This window comes from Protopterus annectens, chromosome 8.part0, assembly GCF_019279795.1.
Source record: "Protopterus annectens isolate FY-2018-M chromosome 8.part0, PAN1.0, whole genome shotgun sequence".
NCBI lineage: Eukaryota > Metazoa > Chordata > Ceratodontiformes > Protopteridae > Protopterus > Protopterus annectens.
Genome location: NC_056741.1, coordinates 861093219 through 861114711, shown reverse-complemented (window position 1 = coordinate 861114711; position 21493 = coordinate 861093219). Strand labels below are relative to the sequence as shown.

The following is a 21493-nucleotide window of genomic DNA, read 5'->3' as shown; positions in this document are numbered from 1 at the left end:
TTGAAAATGATTCTGCTTTTTACATTTGTGGAACTGCTGACCAAATGCTAAGCATTTTTCTCTTTTAGACTGATGATTACCACCACAATTACAACAGTTAATTATGAGGCTAGGTGAGGGCACATGCTTTGAGTTTGCTGACTCACTCTTTTGCTTCACTGAGCATGTCCACTTTACAGAGCATGCCTTGGAATTTGCTAGAAATGTTTTGGGTTTTACTGAAGTAACCACACTCATAGGCCTGTATCTTTTAACCACGTGCTGCACATCACCAACACCAGCCTTGGAAGGTACTGGAAGCACACACATCTCACTTGCAAGTCTGTATGCCTTTCTGTGAGTTTGTGTATCTGACAAATCTCTATGGTCTTATTCAAAGTTAAATCACTGTCTCAAAGCAAAATCTTTCTCACTGCATCATCTTTAATACCACACACAAGCCCATCTTTTATCAGCTTATTCCTTAAATCACCAAATCTGCACTTTTTAGCCTTATTTCTCAAGTCAGAGATATATATGCTGCAAAAGTTTCATCAGGCTTTTTATCTCGTGTAAAATATATGCCTTTTCATTGTAATATTCGTTTGGGGGTTACACATTTTTCTAAATTTATAACTCTGGTTCTTCCCTTGTTTCAGCTGGTACCACTATATGGTGGTTCCCCGTTCTCCTGCATACACAGCAGGTGAATACACAAATTAATGTTCTCTTTCAGTGGCTTCTGAACCAGCTAAATTAAGCAGAATAAATGCCTTTGTACATGTATCTTTATCAGAAAGTATCCTGTATGAAAATATCGTACTCTTGCTCAAACACTCTCCATTTTTCTGAAATATTATCAAATACAAGTGGAGGTGGTCTGCAAAATCCTTCCGCCATGCCAGAAATTATGCTTAAACACAATGCAAAATATGGCTCTTGTAATTATGTATGAACATGCACACACACCAGGTACTTATAACAACATTTAAATGCACAATGAACTCTTTGAAAGATTGTACTTTGTGAAATATTCTTTGAAATGGCTATATTTTGCGAAATAACTGCACTGTAATACTGCACAAACTTGCAAACACTTTGTACACTTCAGATATTTTGAATAGCTTTAGTTAATGTGAAAAAGTAGCAGCAGAAAAATAGAGTCATTTTCCTTTTTTTATACATTTTATGTAATTCGGATATTGTTTCAAACATTTTCATAACTATTTCGAATATTTTTATCAATATGTCACAGTTTTGGACATTTCATTTAACTCAAAATTTGTTTTGAGCATTTTGAGAGCTTTGTTATATATTCGCTGAGTAAATAATCATTTAAGTGAGTTTTAGTACATGGAATTTGTTTCTGACCTGTTTGCTAGTTATTTGAGCAGTAGGGATAATCCACTCCTGTATATTCCTGCAGCTTTAACTGTGTGTCTTATGGTCTTCACTCTGGATCCCATTCTGACACCATGTCGCTCGTCTTGCATAGCTAGTTAAGATGAAGAGGCTTGGGTGTTCATTTATATACTTTTTTTCATACAAACACATCAGGATTGATAGCAGCAGCAAAAAATCTAAACAAATTAACTACACCTCTGCAGCTCACTAAAAAATGTCAGTCTTGCTTGCACATGCTCAATATTTATATACACTTGCTTGCTAACTGGAAAGCTTCTTAAAGGTACATATACACTCTGGTTTACATCTAGTAACAAGAGAAGTAACAGACTGTCTATATCTCAAGTAAGATAACTGATCCAACAGTTGCACAGAAGGATTATTTATTGGTGGATTAGTTAAGGAATTAAGTACTTGTGATGCCAGAGTTGCATATTTAATTGTTACTGAGATAAGAAACCAGAAGTAATTTTAAAAAATCCACTTATCTTTCGTCATTCTTATCTCAAGAGGGATCTTATTCTAAGTTTGATCAGTGGGGAAGAAAACAATGAGTTCCCAGATATACTGAAAGAAATGGAAATATGAACCAAGCAAAGAGACAATTGTATATGCCTCAATGGACAAGTTTTGGTAGGGAGAGGCAGTTTGGGTAGTAGAAGATTCTGTGATCTAATTGGCTATATGGAAATGAGATAGTGGTCATGTGGTCATATTCAAAATAGGCAATATCACACAGGGAGATACCGTTGTGGGTATAGTCATATTATATGTTTGTTACAGTTTGCTTTGAGTGGTGACACAAAGTTATTAAAGAGGTGAAAGGAGTATAAGAGATAAGGAACAAGGTAAAATGATGTCTGAAATGGTCAGTTTTTTAAATTATGTTGTATACATGAGAACTGAAATTAAGCTGATTATCAAAAGTAATATATTTTTTTTCCGTTTCTAAAATAAGGTTGAGAATAACTGAGGTGATATGGAATCAAGCAGGGACCAAATATGATTTAGATTGTGCAGTTTTAGGGGGAGGGTTAGGAATGAAAATTATTAATTTCCTGAGGCATTCTGGAGCAGATTATTCCAATTTAGCCATGCCTTGACTGTTTGAAAGGATGGCTACAGAAGAAGATGGAGGGTGGGCAGAGCAGAACCAGAGATTACAGATGGGGAGTCACATCTGTATATTGGTTGAGCTTGACATTACCTGTGTTGGGTGCCATATTGTTCACATAGTGCTTGTCCCACTTCATTGTGATATTTAACCTTGTGGAGCAACAACAGTGACAGGGCCTTGTGTTGATGTCACTTATTTTGTTCTTCTTCACAACGTGTATTATTATAATTACATACTATTATTATTATTATTATTATTACATATTATTATTAGTATTATTATTATTATTACATATTATTATTATAATTACATATTATTATTACATATTATTATTATTATAATTACATATTATTATTATTATTACATATTATTATTATTATTATTATTGTTATTTGGCTCTGATTCACAATAAATTAAATAAAGTGAAGGAAGTCGATATGTTCTTCTAATCGGACTGCTACAAAGGTTATAGTTAAAACCACATTTCTGATTATAATACCAGGATAAATGTGCGAGGAAGTAAGAAGGAGAATTAGTGGCAGAAAAAGTACACTTTATTTTCAGTAGCGAAAGTCAAAGTTTATCTTAAAGCAAGGCATGACAGGATGCAATTTAATAACAGTCTGCTCACATCTCAAGAGGTAATGCTGTCTCAAAATGGAGCCCAGTGGCATGACCACTTGAGCAATAAATAATTCCCTCCTAGCCATGGTCTAGTGATCCTTACTAATATTATAGTATGACCTGAGCGTATTTTAATATTTTGGGGGTTTTGTAATAATTACCATTTTTCATCAGATGGCTGGCATAAGTATATACCATGTATCTTGACCAATGGCATTACATGATCTCTGAACATCACTATGCACGTTTATGGTTGTACACCTACATTAAACAAATATAACTCCTCTGTAACCTAAGATTGCTACAAAACTAATATTTTTATATTTATATAATCTATGAACCTATGAACTAATATTTTTACTTTGTCGGTGTAGATTTAATTTCACTTTTGTTATTGCATGGGCTAGGGGGTCAGTAGGAGTGTATGCACTGTGCATGCTGGTAATGAGCAGTTTTTGTAGGGTGCCGCACACATGCTTATTATGATTGAATGCATGTTGCTATACTTCTTTCAGAGTGCAAGATAACTCCATGCTGTGCTTTGCTTATCTCTTGAGTCAATAAGAAAAGTAACAAAAGAATGACGCTTCACCTACCTTCTCTTTTCTTTCATCTTGCCTGCCTCGATTCTAGAGGAAGAGTGAATTCGGATGGAGCCTGCACACCCAGGAAGAGGAGTGGGAGTAGTCCGATCCAGAAACTGGCCTCCCCATTTACAGACATTCCCCGGTTCCCATTTGGGGTGTCACACATGGCTCCCCCAAGATCGACTGCACCTCGGAAAGAAGCCAATCAACTGAATTCATTAGAGAGGTGATTTACGATTAAGCCCTTTTTTGTTATTAACCCTTTCTCCATTGGTTATATAGTTTCATCTTGCCATTACTTGATAAGATATTTGTATATTAGTTTTGATTGCTTTCATATCCCTTCTGCTAGCTCATGTAAGTCATTCAGTTCTTAAGGCTCCATAGGGATAAAGGGATAAAGCCCTGGCTATGTCCCAGATTATTCTAGGTTAACTTGCAGGTTGGGCAACTATTAGATCTGGTAGGGGGAGAGGAATGCAGAGGCTTAAGTCTGCTCACCTCTTCTTGAGGATGGGGAGAGGCATTTATTAATGGGCACATTCTCCACGGTAGCATCCTAGGTGGAGACTAGTGATCACATAGTGATGCTTGTCTACAAAGGTGGCAGAACCAATTAATCATGTTACATGGAGGTGTGATATGCATCACAAAGGTCCAAAAAACTTCCTGATCCTGCTCAGAATGATGGCACTGTGCCTAGTACACCTAATCCCTATTTTCAGGGAATGAATGGGCTATAGGGCTACCACCCAGGTGAGGGGGTTGGAATGGGGCAGTAACATGGCCAACAGAGAGAGAGCTCGATGGACAAAGGAAGACCAGAGTGAAAAAAAAAAAAAAAAAAACAAAAAAAAAACAGTAGTTTGATCCTTCTGGGTTGCCATCCTTACATGTGCAGGCTTTGTTATACTCCTGGCTAGCATATTAAGTAGCTCATTGCTGTTTAATAACAACTGTATCTGCAGAGCTTGGAGTTGATATTGAAACCGGGTGAACACCTTGTGATGGGCAAAACCATTTTTAAAGTTGTAGACAGTGGTACTGAAGATGCAGTGCAAAGTTTACAAACAACAATGTGACTTTTAGTTTTTTGATGGTACAGAATTCACTTACCCTGTAGTAAACCTCTTCTGCCATTCTCCCACTTTGCCTGCCTTCTGATTGTTGAATTTCTAGCAAAGAAAATAAATGAAAGCACCTCAGCATCAGAAGAGCTCTGCTTATAAAATCCCTCATTTCTGTATTTCAAGTTCTTTCTTTATACTGCATTTTAATTTGTCTAAATAAAATAGTTAATGTAGCAATGGCCTGCTATAAAATTCTTTCTTTATTTTTCAATTTTTGCAACCACATAGTTCCCCAGAAATACTTCATCTTTCTTTTATGGATAATGCCATAAGGTAAAAAGGCATTAACTGACTTTTTCAGAGTCGTACAATAATGGAAGCCGATGGAATCTAAACCTAGATACCAAGTTATAATGGCAATATCATAACCAATATAGTATACTTCCTGTTTGCAATAATAATTCTTGTCTATGACATCACAGACTTTTGCTATGAGCACAACTGACAGAAAAAATGTGGCCATGAAGTGAGATGGGCAGAGGATACTCCAACAAACAACTTGCCTTTAGGCAAATTCCTTCAGTAATAAAGGGGTATTTCAGAAACACTGACCTTTCAGTGAAGATTTTATGTGATTTAAATTCTTCTTTTATCAACAGTCATGTATTTCAGAAACTGTGAAAATACTTTTAAAAATGATAACTTGAAGTCATCCTATAGTCAATTTCTTCTGTAACCCTTGTTTTTCTGCACAATATTTTAAAATGCTAAGTGTATTGCAGAATATTCTGTCTTAAAGAGCCTTTGAAATAACATGAGAGAATAATGAGCAAACAAAGTATGAAGCTTTTGTTTTATCTGCATGTCCTTGGATAGCTCTAAGAATAGGCAGTTGGCCAAGTGTTCCTAGGACACCTGTAAAGTATTAAATAAATAAGTTTGTGCTGCTTTCTTCTAAAAAATGTGACCAGATAACATGAAAACAAAATTATTCTGAGTCTTACATTAACAAGGTAACAAGGAGTTATGACACAAATTGATGATACTTTGCCATTGTAGACAAATGTCTAAAGAGACGCGCGCACACACACACACACACACACACGCACGCACACACACACACACACACACACACACACACACACACACACACACACACACACACACACACACACATGCATGCACACATAAATAAATATATCTATATCAGGAAGGCAAAACTGATTAATCACACTACTAGTTACCCATGCATCAAATATATTCCATGAGCAGTAGAAACCTACTGCTGACCAGTACATATCATATTAGGTTCATAGGTTCATAGGTTCATACTAGGCTATCTGCCCAAGGGCATTTATAAGCCTAGCCCATAGTTATGTGGCTTTCGCCACCCCTTTAGTTTGAATAAAAACTATGCCTATCATTTTGCTGTGCCTCTGTCAAGCAGTGACGCTGAAGTAATCCCTGGGGTATATCTGCAATCTCCCATCCATTGGTCAAGATTCCTCTTGAACAAGACCAGAGAGGTGCTCTGCCTCACATGTACCGGGATTTTGTTCCACAGCATAGGGAGTCTCTGGGTGATGAATCTGTCCCTCCAGCACGTTCTATTTATAACCGTGTCAAGGTTTAAGTCTCCCGCCCTTGTGGTTCTGAGGGATCTAGATTTTTTGAGGTGAAGCATATTCATCAAATTTGGGTTTGACATGGCCTTATATGTCAGGCACAGGTCACCTCTGAGCAAGCGGTATGAGACTGAATAGAGCTGGAGTTCTTTCAGTCGGGCAGCATAAGACATATTTTTGAGACCCTTTATCCTTTTGGTGAGGAACTTTTGGGGCCTTTCAAGCTGCAGCAGGTGTCTGGTCAGATACATTCGAGCGGGCATTGTACTCAATCATAGGTCTAATAAGTGATGAGTACAGGGGGACGATGACCTCCCTTGATCTAGATGTGAATCCCTTCATGATCAGGTGGGTGATATAGAAGGTTTTCCTAACTACCTTAGCAACATGAGTGTCAAACGAAAGGCTACTGTCAACCTGGGTCCCCAGATCTCTGATGACTTTTTCTGTGCTCAGTGGATTGCCACCTATATGGTAGCTAGGGGTAGCCTTATTTTTCCCAAAGGGTATGACTATGCATTTTTTGGCGTTTAACTTCAGGCCATGGCTCTGGCACCAGTTATCCATTTCTGTGAGGCCCTTCTGGAGGATATCTGTGTCAGATGTGTTTTCGACTATGGCGCCCAGTTTGCAGTCATCTGCAAACTTTGTCAGCCATAACCCTCCTGTGTTTGCTTGTACTTCAGAAAAGTAGATGCCGAACAAGAGTGGACCCAGGACTGAGCCCTGTGGGACACCACTTGTGACAGGCTTTGAGTCTGACATGGCTCCAGCAACTCTGACCCTGTGGGTTCTGTCACTTAGCCAGTTTGCAACCCATCTTGTGATGTATGGGTTTACATTCAAGCTGATGAGTTTTTCAATGATACCTGAGTGGGGTATTGTGTCGAAGGCCTTTGCCAGGTCGAGGTAGGCTGTATGGACTGCCTTTCCCTCATCAATGGCCTTGGTGACTGTCTCGAAAAAGTCAACCAAGTTTAAGAGGCAGGATCTGCCTTTGACAAAGCCAAACTGAGTTGGATCCAAAGTCTGCAAGTTCCCTATGTCTTTATTTATGAGTTCCATTATGATCCTCTCCATGGCTTTGCAGATAAGGCTTGTCAAGCTAATGGGGCAGTAATTTCCAGGGTCTCTGGAGGCACCGCCCTTATGAAGTGGGATCACAGTCGCCGTGCGCCACTCCTTGGGTACGTATCCTGAGGTGAGGCTAAGATTAAACAGCTGTCCTAACTGTGGGTTTAATTCCTCATTGAGTTCATGAAGCACACAGCCGGGGACACCATCCGGTCCCATGGATGCTGTGTTTTTTGCCTTAGTGAGGGCAGTTCTCACCTGGGCGTTGGAGATGTTTGGGGGGCTACAATCCTCTGGAATAGATATCTCTCCTTTTGGGGGGGAGAAGTTTGCACTGAACCTGTCAGCCAGTATGTTGGCAATGTGTGTAGGTTCAGTAATTTTCACATCATTTTGAACTAATTCTGAGCATATCTGGGAGTTTCCTCCTAGGTTTCTAACATAGCTAAAGAAGGCCTTATGATTCTCTTTAGAGTCCTTGGCGATTTTTCTCTCAAAATTTGCCTTGGATGATTTTATGAGAGCTCTTAGTTTTTACTTATAATGATCAAAGGTGTCTTACCTTTCAAGGATTTTGCTCTATCTTGTAGTAGCTTCCTCCTTTTGTTGTAGAGCTTGTTTATGGCTGGGGTCCACCAGACTGGACGCTTGCCTTTGGTACAGAGAGTCTTAGTTTTGTTTGGGATTGCCTGATCCATGCAGTCCTGTAGGTGCTGGTAGAAGGCATTTGTAAGTGATTCAGCGGTTTGAGTAATGTTTACCACTGGCTCAGGGGCCTTAAAGGAGACCACACTAGTTTTTAGAAGTGTGAAATCGGCTTTTGAGAAGTTTTTCACTGTGGTCTTTTTGTTTCAGGTGGGGCGGGATGAGGACCTCCAGCGAGATTAGTTTATGATCTGATCTCACCAGTGAGGGGTATACTTCCGGTGTTGAACATTTTGATCCCATGTTCGTGATGATGAGATCAAGTATGTTTTCTCCTCTTGTGGGGATGGTGACTAGTTGTTCCATGGCATTTGAGTTTATGAACTCCAGGAATCTTTGGGTTAGAGTGTTCGGGCTTGAGTAGTGTTCCCAGTCTATATTAGGGTAGTTAAAGTCACCTAGTATGATGGTGTTTGGAGATACATTTATCCTCCAATGTTTTCAGGAAGGCCATGTGAGGTTCCTGAGTTTGAGAGGGTAGCCTGTAACATGCTACAAATTGCAGAGCAGTCTTGCCTATGGTTAATTGCACCTGGATGGTCTCCGATGCATCATGCGTTGCCACCAACCTTGAGGTGTGGGTGTCCTTTATGAATATGGACACCCCTCCTTTCTTGGTGTTGTCCGGATTTTGGGGCCGAACGCATGATATGAGGTGAAACCTGTTAGTGCTGGGGTGCTCTCAGGAGCCTTGAACCAGGTTTCTGTCACAGCACAGACATCGATGTTCTCCATATTGAGAAGGGCCTCGAGTGCGTGCATCTTGAGATTGAGACTTCTGGCATTGAGCAGCATTACCCTTAGTTTTTTTCCTTTTGGTGTTCTAGGGTGGTAGGTTTAGAATTTGAGCCTTGCCTAAAAAGGCACTATGGGGTGGCAAGAGCCTTTGCCAATATCCGGAAGCCCAGGGTGACAGGTGCAAGCCGTCCCTTGCGAAGCAGCGTGGCTTGTCCAGCATGTCATCCCAGGCAGACAGACATTGGATCCCCTTTGAATGACACCAGAATTTAAGCCAATTATTAAAGCTGATCATCTTATCACTGTATTGTGGCATCATTCTAGGTGAAGGTAGGATACTGCTCAAGGTCAGGGTCATACCTGCCTGGGCTACATAATCAGAGAGCTCCTCGATGTCCCTTTTCATGTAGTCCAAGGAGGTACGTCTCAGGTCGTTGACACCAGCGTGGACAATGACTGAGTCGTGCTTGTACCTGCTGTTGAGAGACCTGAGTGCTTGCGTTATGTGGCGAATTCTAGCGCCTGACAGGCAGCTTACTGTGACCTTCTCTTTACTCAGTCTGGTGAGCGGGACATCAGTGTGTCTGACTATGGAATCACCAATGACAAGTGTGTCTGGCATTTTGTTTGGCCTTAAGGGCTGTGACTGTTTGACACTCTGACTGTGTGGTCTATGTGTTGCATGTGTTGGGTCGTGAGGTGGTAGTTGTTTGGGTGTCTGCTTTGGTGGCCTCTGCTGTTTTGGTAAATTTTGATCAGAGCCTCCGAGTATGTCTTTGTGTGAGTATGTGTATGATTTGAAGTTGTGATGGTACCATGTGTGACTGGGTATGTATTGTGTGTGATTACCTTCTCCTCCTGTCTGGTCTTGCCAGTCCTATGTTGAGAGAGCTCAGCCTCCAGTTTGGCCGTATAGTTGCATCTCTCGCATGTATTTGTGTTTTGTGGGAGAAGGAGAGGATTGTCTGTGTACATGAGGCAGTTGTAACATTGCCTCAATATTCCCAGGTTCACCAGTTGAGCTGGAGAGGACACTAGCAACTGATCCCTCGACATACTAGAAGTAGTAGATAAAGAGACTTTCAAAGGACTCCGGGAAGTGGGTTTTAGGCTGGTGGGGTACTATCTATAATAAGAGTGCTTTATCAAGGTGCAAGTACTGTAGGAGTAAGTGCTAGGCTTTACAGATAGAGAATAGTCTACTTGGGAATCAAGTAGAGATGAACTTTTCAGTTATAGGATATGCTGGTTAGATCAGCAGTACAGCTCGAGGAAGGTAGTTTTAAGGGAAAATTGGAAGAGTGGAATTTAGATGGCCCAAATAGTTTAACCTTGTTTAACCGCTGCTCTTGTGTGCAACAGTGGTAACTCAGCTAAATCGCTTCTGGCGTTTAGCGTGTTTTATAGCAGCGGGCTGAAGGGAGCTAGGAATTGGCCCAAAACGACCAATGGACTACTAGTTTCTGGCTGAAACTTCACCAAATCAGACAAAAAGGCCGCTCAGTGCTTCCCACTCCCACTGGTAAGCAAAGAAACTTCCCGCCTTCCTAATAAGGCAATGGATCAGTAACAGGAACTAAAAACAAAGCCCAGGGATCAGCAACTCTGAAACTGGACTACTCTAGTTCAGTAAGGCAGGAAAACAAGAGATTTTTTTGTTTTATTACAGAGACAAGGAAAAACAGACAGTAAATGCTGTAAATCGGCTAGCGCACTTTAGTGTGTAGCCTACAGAAACAATTTGCAACAATTAGTAACTTAAAGTGCAATAAACAGTGTAAAATGCAGAAATCACTTAAAGTAGCAATAAAACAGGCGAAATGCAGTTGCTAGCTTAAATAACAGTGGGAAAGCCACAAAAATACTTATATCTGGTAGAAAGTCACTCTTTTAGCTCTCTGCTGCTTGGATCACTCTGCAGGCCACCACGAGGATCTGTGCTGAGTTGGTACAAGCTGGAAAACGCGTGTTTAGCGTGTTTTATAGCAGGGGCTGAAAGGAGCTAGGAATTGGCCCAAAACAACCAATGGACTACTAGTTTCTGGCTGAAACTTCACCAAATCGGACAGAAAGGCTGCTCAGTGCTTCCCACTCCCACTGGTAAGCAAAGAAACTTCCCTCCTCCCTAATAAGGCAATGAATCAGTAACAGGAACTAAAAACAAAGCCCAGGGATCAGCAACTCTGAAACTGGACTACTCTAGTTCAGTAAGGCAGGAAAACAAGAGATTTTTTTTTGTTTTATTACAGAGACAAGGAAAAAACAGACAGTAAATGCTATAAATGCTGTAAATCGGCTAGCGCACTTTAGTGTGTAGCCTACAGAAACAATTTGCAACAATTAGTAACTTAAAGTGCAATAAACAGTGTAAAATGCAGAAATCACTTAAAGTAGCAGTAAAACAGGCGAAATGCAGTCGCTAGCTTAAATAACAGTGGGAAAGCCACAAAAATACTTATATCTGGTAGAAAGTCACTCTTTTAGCTCTCTGCTGCTTGGATCACTCTGCAGGCCACCACGAGGATCTGTGCTGAGTTGGTACAAGCTGGAAAACGCGTGTTTAGCGTGTTTTATAGCAGGGGGCTGAAAGGAGCTAGGAATTGGTCCAAAACGACCAATGGACTACTAGTTTCTGGCTGAAACTTCACCAAATCGGACAGAAAGGCTGCTCAGTGCTTCCCACTCCCACTGGTAAGCAAAGAAACTTCCCTCCTCCCTAATAAGGCAATGGATCAGTAACAGGAACTAAAAACAAAGCCCAGGGATCAGCAACTCTGAAACTGGACTACTCTAGTTCAGTAAGGCGGGAAAACAAGAGGTTTTTTTGTTTTATTACAGAGACAAGGAAAAAAACAGACAGTAAATGCTATAAATGCTGTAAATCGGCTAGCGCACTTTAGTGTGTAGCCTACAGAAACAATTTGCAACAATTAGTAACTTAAAGTGCAATAAACAGTGTAAAATGCAGAAATCACTTAAAGTAGCAGTAAAACAGGCGAAATGCAGTCGCTAGCTTAATAACAGTGGGAAAGCCACAAAAATACTTATATCTGGTAGAAAGTCACTCTTTTAGCTCTCTGCTGCTTTCGGTTACAAATCCTTTCCCCTCATGCTTTCAGAATCTTGCTGGTAGCCTTCTTAGTCTTATCCACTCAAACTTATGAGAGAAGAAGACTATACAGTTATCATGCACATATCTTTAATATAAACATGAAAATATCTTAAAAACTGGGAAAACGAAAGCCCCCTCAAAAGAAAACTTTTGTCAAAGAAACTAAATGCAATCCCTCCACTACAAAAGTAATATAACATGAAAAAAGTGTGATCATTTAAACACTGTTTTCAAAGCTAAACATGAAATAAAACTACCACTGAAATACAATCATAACTATAAATGCTTTTTTAAATTCATTAATTTAAAAAAATTTAGAAATGACATCCAGCCAAGACCTGAAGTATTCTTAAATGAAATTATGCACAATGACCCTAAAGAAGTAATTAACTTACTTGCACAGAGATTTATTGTTAACTTTGTACCGGAAATGATCACTGAAATTTCACAAATCCTTGAATCCCATGCATCTCTTAAGATTGTCATGGAGCAGGCCCTAACTGTACTAGCCAAAACTAAAAATACTGCTTTTATGGGCCGAGACAATTTGCTTGAATGCCTAATAAATAGTAACATACATGTTCTCCCTGAACCTCCCCAGCACTTGTTTAGCTTAAGACTAGCCATAGGGTATGTTGCTGAGGTATAACAGATGTTGTAACACCCCACCACAAAGGGGACTCTTTCATAGATTCCAGGAACCAGAGACCCATCAACCTAACTAGCCTATTGTACAATGTTATGGAATGCATTATTTATTTATTTATTTGTTTATTTATTTATTTCAGTTTGATTACCAGGGAGGTCCACTGGGCTTGGGGGCCCGTTTTCAGTGGAGGCCCGGGGAGAAAAGCTCCAACAAGGGAATACAATAGTTTAAATATTTTGATTACAAAACAGTTGTCATAAACTACGATAGTCAAAACTCATATAACTGGGCCCATAACAGTTTGGTTTGGTCACTATTAGATCATGTGTATTTACTTTAGTACATTTCTTTGAAAAGATCATAGAGGTAATAGGAATTATTCAATTGATGCAGCATATCTGGATTAGGACAAAGCCTCTAATATTATATTCCATTTTGGCATCATAAGTAAAATAAAAGATCTGAAGGAAGATCATTGCATGGTTATAGCGACTGTAAATTGAGAGATAGAAACAACATTATTAAGTTGACAGGTACCACTTAAGAAAATAACTAACAGTGTACCTCAAGTCTCATAGCTGGGAATCCTGTTTGGAATATACTTTTCTGACCCACATACTCAAGCTTATGGCTTTTCAGTTTTGCTAATGACTGTACTCTGGATAATATTTTTCACTCCAGACAGATGTAAACCTGCTACAGCAAGAACTAATTCTTACAATCCAGTGGTGAACATAAAAAGCCTTGAACTGAATACAAACAGTGCAATGTTGCCACACTTGATGAATATCCCTTAACCTGCAACTTACAGTATAGCCTGCATCCCATTCCAAAAGGGCATAGTAGTCAGGCACTATGGCACCTGGGAAGACAGCTTCCTTTCCTTCACTCACCATGAAGCAACAATAGTCAGGATATCCTCAAGTCTAGCCCAATTAGTTTCTATGCACATCTCATCCAGTTCAAATGCAACTATCGTCCACCTTTACTCAGCTTTAACCAGACCAATTAAAAAGTACAATGACCCCTTTGGAATGTACCCAACCAAACATACAGTGCAGTTAGAAAGGACCCAATGATTCCTAACTCAAAAAAATATTAGTCCAAAAACCCTTAGCTACCAAGAAAACCTGAAGCCCTGTTTCTGTAATTTCAATCTTATAAACTCCTAGAAGGAGGTGCATGTCTTGTATTCCATACCAACAAAGATCCTACCCTACTGGATCTCTTGTGCCTCGGTAACACATGCAGCTATACAAATACTCAACCAACATTTAAATAAAATGCATTAGAGGAACAGATTTACTACCCAGGGTTTACCCCTTCATTGAAAGAAATTGCCTTTACATGTTAAATAGAGTGATGCTCCTTATATTTTTAATAATAATCTCATTGATTGAATGGGTATCCACAAATGAATCCTTGGCAGATTAATTAATAGCTGAGGTATGGATTGAAAGGCATAGTATAATTCTTTGAAGATTCCCATTGGTCACAGTTGTGCAACCATGCATTTAGTATCAATAAGTTAGGGGTGTGGGGACAGTGTCTCCCTGATGAGGGCTGTGGGGAGTGAAATCTCCCCATGTAAAAACAAAGTATAGATGATGTTTGTTTAGTATATAAGGTAGTATGTGTGATAGCTGTTCATTTAATTTACAATAGGTTTTGTAGTAGTTTAGAGTTTGTTTTTCATTTTGTGTGGTATATTTGCATTTGAATTATGTTGATCATAAGTGTAAAGGAATTGGTTTGCATTTGCAAACATTTCTGTTATGTCTGCAGCAAGTAAATGTATCTCTGAAGGAATTTTTTCAATGTATTGTGGGTTAACGACTGATCTTCTCAGCGATTTGTATAATTTATTTATTTATTTATTTATTTATTTATTTACATTTGTTGACCGGGAGTGTCCAACTGGACGTAGGTCCATTTTCAGCGGAGGCCTGGGGAGAAAAGCTCCACAGTTAAGATAAACAGACAGTAGTTACACTGGATTACATAGTGATTAACAATTTAACATAGCAATTAACTGCAAACATATTTACAGATGAAGAACATAGTACATCAGTAGACAACTAGAATTTTTATCTGTGAAGTACATAACAGATATTAACAAATGTTACAAAAAGAATCTGCTACAATATATATATATATATATATATATATATATATATAAAATATATGCACATATACACATAGTTACATAGATAATAGTATACCGTGTTGGTTTTCAGCAGTTGACAATATGTTAATAATGATGTAAATAATGTCTGTGACACATAAGTGTGTACATATTAATGAAATGTTTGAGGCTGCTTCCTCTAAGTGTAGCTTGTCTCCATAGCCAGCTTGGTAGATACAGACATCTTGAAAAAATGTAACAATTGTGTCTTGTTCACTGACATCCTTTTATAGAAACCTGCACAGTATGGGAGAAGTTTACATATACAATTTCCTTTATGGTAAAAATCGCCCATACAAACAAGGTTGCCAAGAACACACACACACACACACACACACACACACACACACACACACACACACACACACACACACACACACACACACACACACACACACACACACACACACACACAACTCACACACTATGTCCACCACACAAAGTGTCCACACACATAGACCATCTTACGCTGAGGCACTAAAAATCAATCTCCCCAAAACTCAAAGACCTCCTAAGCCTGCAAACAAAAATGCCTACCCTCAGCAATCTCTAAAGCATGCACCAAAAGCAAATTCAAGCACTGCACATATGCCTAAACCCAATGGACCCCCAAAACAAAGCCCATAAGGCAAGCAAACAATTTACCGGGGACTGTTGTCATAGGGGACACATGATACAACACACAGATGCCTCTCTTATCAGGCTGGTTAAAGAGAAGATTATGGTCAGTTGCTTATCTGGACCTAGGATCTGCCAGGTTACACATGCACTCAAGTCATTGCACCACAGGTGCCAGCGTTATTCTATCATAGTCTATCTGGGCATAAATCACCTGAGACATGCCTCTCTGGATTTTATGAAGAAGACATAATAGACCTTCTCAATATGACTGGTATGGGCCTTGCATTAAAAAATATTCTACCGTCACCAAGGATGATATCACAGTATGAATAAAAGATGATTGACTTTAACAATTGGCTTAGTTTCTGGTGTCAATCCAGGGGAATTCAATATCTGGGAGGACATGGACAATAGACCAAGTTGCTTTGCCAACGATGCCCGACCCACCACCCCCTGAGCATTTGGATTTTAACTAAAATTGTATCCACCCCTTAGAGCCTTTTTTTAGGCAATTATGAAATTGTAAACCTGCTGACATAGCAAGTAAAACCTAAAGGAACTGAGAAGTGTTACTGCTCAATGCCAAGAGCCTTAACAAGAAACTTCACACCTTAAAAGCTGTCCTCACTCTGGAGAATATAGATATTTGTGCTTCTACCAAGACATGGTTTAAAGCTGAAGAAAGTACTCTGGCAGTGCAAGGCTATAATGCCTTCCACACATTTAGACCATCAGCCACATACACAGGGACTAACATTGGAGGTGTCTCAATCTGAATTAGCAACAAGTATACCTGAAGGCTGTTAAACAGGATCAGGATGTTACCCTGGAATGCATTACCTTATATAGAATCCCCCACCGGGTGTTGAATAGCTGGAACATTCAACTGCATGTGACTGAGACTATATGCATGAAATCTCAGAACATTGAAACCTAAATAAAAAAATACACTCCCTGCACCCCCCACACCTCCTGCTACTTAAATATACCAACTCCGAGATTGTACTTACTTTGAAGTGAATGGGAATTTTTCGCTATGGCGATCTCCATGCAAATGGTTTGATGTTCTAAAAAAACGATGTTTTCATCTCAGTGATCCATGGTTCGACATTCTGGCCATTCAACAATCTGAAGGGGACTCCCCCTTAGCATATGTTTGCAAGCTGTATGTCACCATCTATGTCTCAAGAATTCCACAAGTCTTATCCAGACCTGCTGGAGGCACTCTCCATCCAACCAAACACTCCATTCATGGGAGACATTAACTGTCTGTCTATAGACTGGGAAATAAACACTGACACCAACTTGCAGGCACAGCATTTCCTAGACTTTATTAACACAAATGCCCTAGATCAGTTACTGCACACTTCAATCCGAGGTTCAAACATTCTGGACCTAGTTGTTACCAGTGAGGGAGAGCTTTGTACCCCCCCATGTCACATCCTCAGTGGTGAGATCAGATCACAAAGCTGTCTCATTCGAAATAAAAATCAACTTGAAAACCTAGCAAAACCTGTTACAATTAGGGACTATTCTAAAGCAAACTACATCTTATTAAGTGACAATTTGTCAAAATTCAGTGCCCTGTCTAACCCAGACTTCACAACAGCCTATGCAGAATTATTCACTGAAACACTGTACCTACCAGAAGTAAGCCCAAAACGAACCCCAAAAACAAACCACACTGGTGGAATCCTCACCTTAACATGGTGTGTAACAAAAGGAAAAAAGTCATTGCCAAAGTCATAAAGAGCAGCTCTCATATTGACAAGAGTTCACTAATAAAATTAAACATGAAACTAAGAGAATTAATTAAATCCAACAAGGCCACTTACAAGGTCAAGATAGATTCTCAGGCTAAAGACAACCATAAGGCCTTCTACAGCTATGTCAGAAACTTCAACAGTAACACCCAATTGTATGCTGAACTGGTAGTAAATGGTACCATCTTCAATGAGCAGAGTGACATAGCAAACCTGCTGACTGACAAATTCAGCTCAAGCTTTACTCCTCATTCTCCCCTGCCACCTCTTGTGAAATCCTTATAAGATTACCCCCCCCCCCCCCGCCCGACTATCAGCAGGGAGCAGGTCATAATGGCACTTGCTAAGGCAATAAACACAGCCTCATTGGGGCCAGACAGTATCCCAGGTTGCCTCCTAAATAGCCTGAATCATGACCTATCAAGACCACTTGATTTACTTTTCAAACTCACCATCAAATCAGGCTATGTACCAAGCAAATGGAGACCTGCAACTGTTAGCCCCCTTCACAAGGATGGACTATTAACCATCCCTAGAATCTACAGACCCATTAGTCTGACTCATCTAATATGCAAAGCAATGGAATGAATTATCTTGGAAATGATCAACAAAGACATTGGCAACCTACAGACACTGGACCCATCCCAGTTTGGTTTTGTCAAAGGAAGGTCATGTCTACTTAACCAGGTGGATTTCTTTTAGAAGGTAACCAAGACAATTGATGGAAGGAAAATGGTGAAATTTCCTACCTAAATCTGGCTAAGGCATTCAACACGATACCCTACTCAGGTATTGTGGACAGACTCAATGAACTAGGCATAAATCCCTACACAACTCACTGGATTGTCAGCTGGCTCACAGATAGAACCCAAGAAATCAGCATTGGTGAGACCACCTACACCAAGAGCTAGGTCACCAGTGGAGTACCACAGGGTTCTGTGGTGGGCCCACTCCTGTTTGGCATCTACTTCTTGGAAGTCAAGGCTAATGTCATGGGCCTCTGGCTCACCAAGTTCTCAGATGACTGCAAACTGGGAGAGATCATAAACTGTCCCCATAACACTAACATCCTGCAAGATGGTCTAACATATACAAATGGCTGGTGTCAAAGCCATGGATTAAAATTGAATGCAAAGAAGTACATTATTGTGCCTTTTTGTAAAATGTCTTCCCAGGCAAATTACTCCATTTATAAGATACCCCCAAGAGTTTACCCAGTAGATCTGAAAACATATATAGATAGTAATCTGGCCTTTGACACACATGTAGCCAAGACAGTATGAAAATCATTCTATGTCACCCAACTTATAAGTAAGGGTATGACATCCAGGTCCAAGGAAGTTAGAGTACCACTCATCTCATCTCTTATCAAACATTCAATAAGTACAGTGCCCCCTTCGGCATGTACTTGACCAGGTATAATGCAATAATTGGAATGCCTACAGAGGTTTGCCAAAACCAAGAAATAATACAGTTAAGGCACCAAAAAGGAAGACTTCCCAAGCAAAATCTGAAGCATGTTTATTTTTCAATCCAACACCAGGTATAGAGAACACCATAAACGCTTAACATTTCACCGTGTTTTCGTTCAGATGACAGACTTCACCAGATAATTGTGATATTGTGAATGCCTACAGAGGTTCCTTACTAAGACAATCTAGGATATTAACACACTACCCTATATAGATTGCCTTAAAGCCCTGTCTATATACTCGGTCTCCTACAGGTTGTTGAGAAGCGATCTGAGTTTGGCATTTAAAGCTTCCTCAGATCCAGCCCTGATGGAGCTTTTGCACATCCACAAAATAAGCAGCACCAAAAACACTAGATCCAGGGATCTGAACTTTGCTTGTGACATAAGCAGAACATGCTGGCAAGACAGCTGAGACTCAAAGGATCCCCATGCTCTGAAACAGGCTGTCCATCCATGTAAAGTAGAGTCCATCTGTAACCCTATTGAAATGTAACCTTGACCATTGGATGGGAAATTACAAATTCATTTCTGGGCTGGCCCCTATGTCTCTTACATACAGAGGATGACAGTAAACATTCCCTAACTAACATTGCATGGGTAATCATAAATTCATCCTCAGGCTGACTATCATGTCTCTTATAGTCAATGGCTGACAGTAAACATTCCCTAACACCTCCCCCTCCACATAACTTTTTAGCAGCCTCCTAACAAACATATCCTCCCGTACACACACAATTAATATGTACACATTACCAGGGGATGCATCTGGGTTGGGTTGCATGGCTAGGCTTATAAAGGCCCTGGTGGTCATTAGCCCAGTATATACCTATAAACCTATGTGTCTGTTACTTCAAAAGTAGAGATGAACCTGCCTGTATTAGTAAGAACAGGTTGGGTAAATGAGTTGTTAGAAATAATATGACATGAGGGGTGAGACAAGCCCAGGTAGAGAATGTCTGCCCATTGTAAAATAAACTAAATGTCCAGAGTGGTGGCTCCAGGAATCTAAAGTGAAGAACAACCTTGCAGAAAAAGCTTGAGAATTATCCATCCAGAAGTAATCCAGAGAAAGTAGTTGTCCAAGATTGCTTCCTAACAATTTTAGCACAGAAGGCACTGGCTGTATATTTTAGTTAAAACCACAAGAATTAATTTTCTTTTCTTTTATTTCTCTCTCTCTCTCTCCTCCCCTCTCTCATTTTTGAATGACATGCCTTATCAGCACTTACATATAAAGTCTTTCTAAAGTCTGGGGATCTGACCTGCATTAATTTTTCATGCTGGTGGATTTCAATTGGTATTTTGGCATCAGTCATTAAAGCCAGTGTCCTGAGGCCGACCACTGCCATTGTGAGCGCAGATGTCCCAAAGAGGAGCTGAAAATTTCATTTGTGTGTGGGATTATGTGGAAATCTGTGTACCAAGATGACCACAGTGAAGCAGTTAGTACAGACAATTGTGGTTGCAGCTAAAGGGATAGTCAACATTGCTATGTCAATGGTTACACAGAAGGCCAATGCCACTGTTAAAACAGCTGACCTGGATGAAGGACTTCTTTCTTACCATCTTCAATCTGTATGTCCACCGGTAGAGATTTGATCAAGCTCAGTGGGCCAGGATCTTGTCATACCAGTTACCTGGAGAACCACAGTGAAAGTCTTAATGGATGTGAGGGGGGACTGATTATCACAACTCTTATAAAGTGAAAAAAGACTTTACCTTCTAGAATGGGTGTTCTTTGTTAAACACAAGATCAAAAGCTTTGATACTTTCTCTTACAAAACAGTAATGTTTCGGTTATGTATGTAAGGAGAAATATATTGCTAACAAAGGAGTGTCTGTGGAAGCAGGTAATGTTGTACAATACAGGCCATGCTCAGAGCTAGCTCTGGTCTCCCCTGACTTTAGTAAGCCATGTTTAGTACAATGATGCATTAGAGGTAGCCCTTGTGGGCCATGCTGTCACAGTAATAGGATGGTGAAGAGCACCCTGTTTCTTACTTGAGCTGTAAATTAAGCAAAGCTTTGAGGAGATACTCCACAACTGAGATAGGGAGTTTAGCAATAAATGCTTTCTCTCTTTCCTTAAATACTATTTACTTGGTAGAGTGGTCATATTAGAAACTGTTCATACACCCCCATGTGACTTCAGAAGCAGCAAGATGTAACTCAAAGTTTGTAGGTGACCCTTCCCACTTCATCCATTAGGTTTCATATAGATAATGGCCTGGTTCAACCCACCACAATGTGGGAGGCCTATCAAGGGCTTGTAGGCCATCTACTGAGCATGAAATTGAGGGCTTCTACTGATGGGGTTGTGATGCCCGTGCCATGGCCCAGCAATCAAGGACCCTTAATCCTCACCACTAACACCAGAGAGGGTGTCTCATATGAGAGGATAGGGTAACAAATACACACAGTAAAGTGCAATTTCCCTTAAGAGCACACAGAGATCACAGTCAGTCTGGGGCTGGTCACTCCCTTGCTCCCCAGATCCCCAATAAGACTCCCCACTGGCACAGCTATAGGGTCCAGATCTCAGCACCCTCTCTGTCCAACCAGTGCTTTGTGTCCCTGTCCAAGTAACTAACACACACACTTTGAGATAAGAGTTTACACAACCACACAGACACTTCTGGGGAAGGCTGGCACGGGTTCTCCAGCTGTGCCCCTTTTTACCCAAACTATACGGTAGTACCAGCTGCCACCGCTCACTAATCATTATCAGCTACTCAAAGGCCCTCAAAAGGGTGTCAAATTATTACT

At 40.1% G+C, this 21493-nt stretch overlaps 1 protein-coding gene across 1 annotated transcript in view; it reads left to right on the top strand.

Moving 5' to 3' along the window:
* The window catches only part of LOC122808355 (SLIT-ROBO Rho GTPase-activating protein 3-like), an 881720-nt gene that overhangs the window by 785992 nt on the left and 74235 nt on the right, over nucleotides 1-21493 (top strand). Inside the window, exon 21 of the mRNA XM_044079321.1 lies at nucleotides 3758-3937. Within this exon, the coding sequence (XP_043935256.1) occupies nucleotides 3758-3937 (180 nt within the window). The remainder of the gene's footprint in view (nucleotides 1-3757; nucleotides 3938-21493) is intronic.